Source organism: Camelina sativa, chromosome 12 (assembly GCF_030686135.1).
Source record: "Camelina sativa cultivar CO46 ecotype springtype chromosome 12, ASM3068613v1".
NCBI lineage: Eukaryota > Viridiplantae > Streptophyta > Magnoliopsida > Brassicales > Brassicaceae > Camelina > Camelina sativa.
Genome location: NC_141891.1, coordinates 27,617,073 through 27,622,726, shown reverse-complemented (window position 1 = coordinate 27,622,726; position 5,654 = coordinate 27,617,073). Strand labels below are relative to the sequence as shown.

At 37.2% G+C, this 5,654-nt stretch overlaps 2 protein-coding genes and 1 long non-coding RNA gene across 3 annotated transcripts; 2 read left to right on the top strand and 1 right to left on the bottom strand.

Moving 5' to 3' along the window:
• On the top strand, window positions 1–1,083 carry LOC147930943 (uncharacterized). Its single transcript, XM_087477096.1, has one exon. The coding sequence runs from the start codon at window positions 1–3 to the stop codon at window positions 1,081–1,083; it is 1,083 nt and encodes a 360-aa protein (XP_087333222.1).
• Window positions 1,084–1,448: 365 nt separating this feature from the next.
• LOC147930942 (uncharacterized) lies at window positions 1,449–2,174 on the bottom strand. The gene is made up of 4 exons (XR_015574153.1): window positions 2,094–2,174; window positions 1,920–1,985; window positions 1,690–1,743; window positions 1,449–1,610 (listed from the first exon to the last, which is right to left on the bottom strand). It is a non-coding gene; the product is annotated as an uncharacterized LOC147930942 (long non-coding RNA).
• A 2,176-nt stretch (window positions 2,175–4,350) lies between these two features.
• Window positions 4,351–5,209, top strand: LOC147930941 (uncharacterized). The gene is made up of 4 exons (XM_087477095.1): window positions 4,351–4,363; window positions 4,454–4,618; window positions 4,757–4,949; window positions 4,993–5,209. The coding sequence occupies exons 1-4, from the start codon at window positions 4,351–4,353 to the stop codon at window positions 5,207–5,209; spliced, it is 588 nt and encodes a 195-aa protein (XP_087333221.1).
• Window positions 5,210–5,654: the final 445 nt, after the last annotated feature.

Here is a 5,654-nt window from a genome sequence, read left to right as displayed (position 1 = left end):
ATGCAGAATGTTCAAGTGGTTCCAGTGTTTGATGGAAAGAATTATAGTCTATGGGTTATAAAGATGAAGGCTATACTTAAGTCTAAGGGTTTATGGAAAGTAGTTACAGAAGGTATCCCAATATCACCTAAGTTGACTTCTCCCACACAAGATGAACAGAAAAGAATGATAGACTGGGAAGAGTTAGAGATGAAAGATCAAACAGCTTTACAGTTGTTGTTTAGTGCTGTTTCTGAAGAAATATTCAGTAGTCACTTATCTGTCACTGAAACCTCAAAGGATGCATGGGATGTACTTCAACTAAGGTTCCAAGGTGACTCAAAAGGTTCCATGATAATGCTACAGAGGTTGAGAGCAAACTTCTACAACCTGAAACAAGATGAAAGAGAAACCATTAAAGACTTTGCTAGAAGAGTTGTAGAGTTGGTAAATGAGACGAGAGCTCATGGAGAAGAAATGGCAGAATCTATTGTGGTGCCTAAAATCTTGTGCTCACTTCAAGAAAGGTTTGACTCCTATGTGGGAGTCATAGAACAGACAAAGGACCTTGCAGTTGTAACTGTGGCTGAAGTAATCAACTCCATACAAGGACAAGAGAAGAGATTAGATGATAGAAATGGTGGAAACGCTGAAGGTGCATCTGCAGCAAGGTTTCAGAAATTCAAAAATGTTCAAAATATGCAAGACACATTCAGGTCAGAATCATCTCAGTCAAAGTGGTGTAGCATATGCAGGAAAAACAATTACAGTGAGGAAGAGTGCTACTACAACAAAAACAAGACAACAAGCACACAACAAAACATGCAAGTCAGACCTAGAGGAAGTTGTTTTGTTTGTGGAAAGCTGGGACACTATGCTAGAGACTGCAGACTCAAGCACAATCAAACCCAGATGCAAGCTCAAGCAGAACAACAAAGTCAAACACAAATAAATAGACAAGACCAAGAAGAAGACAACCAAGAAGAAGGATTGTTTACAGCAACTCATGACCATATCTCAAGCAATGGTAATATCTGGTTGATTGACAGTGGAGCTACATGTCACATGGCCAAAGAAGAAAGCTGGCACTACAACAAATATTGACATTGTTAGCGTGAGAAAACTGCTATCATAGATATTACATAGCGTTATCGTAGATGCTGTGACATCGGCAGCCATGGTAGATCCCCCACATACAATAGCGTTTTTGACATGCTATAATAAATACCTACATACGATAGCATTTTCATATTATAGCATTCGATTACTGCTATAATACATTTTATGGTAACACAAAATTAGTATTATTTTTTTGGTATATAAATTTTATAATTTGTATATTTGAATCCTATTTTGCAGAATTTATTTAATTAGATATATATATATATATATATAATATTTTTATTTCATAAAATCACCAACATACATAAAATTATTATTACATTAACAAAATGAAGTCTTACATAACATAAAGTCTTACATAAAAATCTTAATTAAAATAAACTAACATCACCAAAAAATAGAGACAAACTTCTAAGTTCTAGAACATATACATGTAACTCAGATGATGATTAACCTCAGATGCTTCTTTGGACAAAGTATCGTTGTTGTTGCAGTTCATTCACCACCACCTGAATCAACCAAAGCAATTAGAAACAAACAAATTATCTATCAACCAAAATGAATGGAAGATGATAGAGTTTAACAAACCATTCCATTAGGTAGAGATCCTGATTCTGATGATTCATGAATTATTTCAAGCAGCTGAAATAATACATAAAAGTTAGAATGACAAGCAAGATTATTAGGGTACCAAGGCAAAGGCTTGATAGCCTCCAGTTCACCACTCTCTATAGCCTAGGTAGAAGGCAAAGAATTCAACATTTGAGAATTGTACAAAATGATACAAAAACAAAAGCAAGAGTCAATGTATTATTTACCTCATCCTGAAGAGATTTCATGAAATCATTCTCCAACTTGAGTCGAAGATCATCGCAAATTAACCACTAAAGAATCACATAATAAACAGAGATCCAACCAAATTAAAAAGTCAAAAACTTAAACCATGAATGAAACTGTTAAACGGTTCAAGGATGTAGATAAACAAAGCATACATAAGCAATTGGAAATAACTCTGAAAGCAGCAGACAATGGCTTAAGAAGGATCTCCATTAACCATGGTTCTCTATGTTGAACAAAAACATTAGGAGAGGTGTAAGGTTGTGCAATGATGAAGTTATTCAAGCTAAAGGAAAAGGTACAGTCACTGTAATGACTGAGACTGGTAAAAGAACAATAAGGGATGTTCTTTACGTACCTAGCTTGAAACACAACTACCTAAGTGTTCCTCAACTGATGAAGAGTGGCTACGGGATGATGTTCAACTCATCAGGATGCATAATCACTAATCAAGAAGGGAAGAAGTTATTTGAAGCACCCATGACAGATGGATGCTATTCAATTGAGTTCCAAAAATTGAAAAAAGAAAAACAGCAAGGAGAGACATCAGAGAGGAATGTAGAAACTGGACCTGGAGGTCATGGTGAAGTCTATGGAAATGCTGAAACAGAGAGCCTACAGAAAAATGAAGAACGAGTGTCACATTGTGTGATTAAAAGAGTAACAAGCCCCACAATGAACCAGGACATCCAAGTAGGGGAATCAAGTCATATGCAGCAATGCAACAATCACAGTGAATGGTTTCAAAGATTTCAAAGGATGACATACCACCAACCTATTGAACAACCGATTAAAGAGAATGAAGGTGAAGTCGGATGCTTAGAGCCTGCAACTACTAAACAAAGTGATAAAGTTGAAAGAACCAAGGGGATAAGCCTGAAAGCAGAGAACCATAACACAATGCTGAAAGATGAAGAAAAACCAACAGACGAAAACTTAGCTCAGAGTCTCAAGCCATTGTGTGAAGAGGATACTAACTAGAGGAAGAACATCTCACCAAGTATGGAGACTACAAGCAAAAGCTTACAAGCGGTTATGGGAGAGGTTGGAGATGTTACAAAAGCAGAATTGGGAAAGTTCTTACTGAAAAAGGATAGAGAACCTGAGGTGAGGGAGACTCTCTGCAGCGATGTCAAAAATATTTTCTCACAAGGAAAAACATGAAGCTGAAATTCAAAAGACGGTTGATGTCGAACACTGTAAGAGTAATGATCATAAGAAGACAAAGAAAATGCTGGTGTGCAGTAAAGTGAATAGCATTGAACCGGATGAGGGAGATAGAGGTCCGACATATGTCTCAGCTGAAAGGTACCTGCAAGAGAGAGAACTGAATCACTTCAAAAGAGAGAAGAAAAAGCTAAAGAATATGGAGAGGAATCGGATTCAAAGAGCAAATAAAAGGGAAAGCAAGAGGAAGACTAAAGCTATGAAAGACAAGGAAAAGAGGGAGATAAGAAAGAAGAACCCAAACTTACGATACTTGGAGAATGATGAGTCGCCTTGCAATCAGACCCACATGGAGAAGAAGAAGTCTCAAATCGCAGAAACTCATGACGAGTACAAGGGATCGGTCATGAAGAGAAACAAATAAGAAACTGGGTCAAACTCAATCAAGATTACAAAGGTGAAGAATGAAACAATGAGGGAGCAATTTAAATTACCTGTGAGTCTTGTAGATGTTGCAGAAAGGATCGATGACTTGCAATACTTGCAAGAGTACATGCAGAACAAGAACAAGAATCAAGGTTCAGTCAAAGTTGTAGAGAGCGTGAAAAAAATCAAGGCAATGGCCAGATCCGGAAAAATGAAGAGTCATATCAAATCTGATGAGATTGGAAAAATAAAGACAATGAGGGAGCAAGAGAACCTACCAGTGAGATATGCTGATGTTCTAAGAGGCATAGGACCAGAAATGAAGAACCAAATCAAAGAAGCTTCAGAAACAAAGGGAATCAATTTCTTATGTCAAATTTTGGGGATTGAGCAAAAGGATTAAGAGGGAGTGTTGGAAGTTGATCCTTTGCTCAATAAGGAACAAGAGATACTGGAGGAAGAAGGTGCCAAGGTAATTGGGAGCAGAGAGATTCACAAGCAGATGTAGAGGGAGAAAGAGGAAGAAGTGATCGTGTAGAAAAAGAAGAAGAAGAAGAAGAAGAAGAAGAGTCACGACAATGAGAGTTTGTGTTTTGTAATAATGAAAACAAGTAAAAGGCCATTAGGCCATAAACTCAATTAAGGCCTTATGTGTAATGGGCCTCGGTTTTAGGGTGATGGAAAAACAAGTAGGTTAAGATAAGTAAGGGTAGTATAAATATGCTTTTGTGGTTGTAAGGACATGTTAAGGAAGTAAGAAGTAAAAAGTAAAAGTGGCTGTATCTTAGAGCTACTACTTCCAACACTCCATAGACAGCCATGCATGAGGCAGGTATGGTTGTTATTTTAGTCACCACTCCCATATCTTCTTGACAAGGGCTTATCTCTCCAGTTATACAACCGTTACTGAATAAATTTTCAGATGTTTTTCCCACTGATCTCCCGCCAGGATTACCTCCATTGCGAGACATTCAACATGGTATTGATTTTGTTCGAGATGCTTCTCTCCCCAATCGACCTCACTACAGAATGAGCCCCACCAAACATGAAGAGTTGCATAACCAAGTTGAAGAATTGTTTACTAAAGGTTTTGCCGTGCCGGCATTATTGATACCAAAAAAAGATGGATCTTGGTGCATGTGTGTGGATAGTCGAGTGATCAATTAAATTACAGTATGTTATCATTTTCTCATTCCTCGACTTGATGATTTATTGGATCAAATAGGTTCTGCAAAGGTGTTTACAAAATTAGATTTGAAGAGTGGTATCATCATATTAGAATATGACAAGGTGATGAATGGAAAACTGCGTTTAAGAAACGTGAAGGTCTATTTGAGTGGCTTGTTATGCCTTTTGGATTATCAAATGCACCAAGCAAGTTTATGCGAGTTAAGAACCAATATCTTCGACCTTTTTCGGTAAATTTGTCGTTGTTTATTTCGATGACATTTGAATTGTCAGTTTGACTTGGGATGCTCACGTGACACACTTATGTGTTCTACGAAGAGATAAACTTTATGCCACGTTAAAGAAGTGTGAATTTGGATATGATGCAGTACATTTTTTGGTATACATTGTTTCTTCTAAGGGGCTTGCCGTGGATTCAAGCAAAGTTTCTACCATACGTTTGTGGCCATTTCTAAAAACATTAACTGAGACTCAAGCTTTCATGGACTAGCATCTTTTTATAGACGATTTGTTCCACAGTTTAGTTGTCTAATGGCGCCTATTACAAATTATATTCGAGATGGATCATTTTTGTGGACTACAAAGGCAACTACAATATTTGAACTTGTGAAAGAGAAGCTTGTTTCAGTACCAATTGTAGCATTCCGTCATTTTTTTGTGGTATTTGAACTTCATTGTGACGCTTCTAAACAGGGATGGTGCGGTCTTGAGTCAACGTCAACGACCTATTGCTTTATTTAGCGAGAAATTAGCTGGTTTGTGTTTTCTTTATAGCACAATATGATATTGAATTTTTATGCAGTTTTTTAAGTGGTTATGTAATACCCCATACTAAACTTAAAAATATACGGGATGGACGCTGTAACATCCGCGAACCGAAATTCCAATTTAGGGATTTCATCGGTCGATGCACTATGTGCATCGGTCGATGCAAG

Excerpts from the sequence above, each read along its gene's own strand:
- LOC147930941 (XM_087477095.1), top strand. Across the intron at positions 4,619-4,756 it reads TGAAGAATTGTTTACTAAAG|GTTCTGCAAAGGTGTTTACA; the intron begins GTTTTGCCGTGC and ends TGGATCAAATAG. Across the intron at positions 4,950-4,992 it reads AATATCTTCGACCTTTTTCG|TTTGACTTGGGATGCTCACG; the intron begins GTAAATTTGTCG and ends TTGAATTGTCAG.
- LOC147930943 (XM_087477096.1), top strand. The coding sequence starts at position 1 with ATGCAGAATGTTCAAGTGGTTCCAGTGTTTGATGGAAAGAATTATAGT.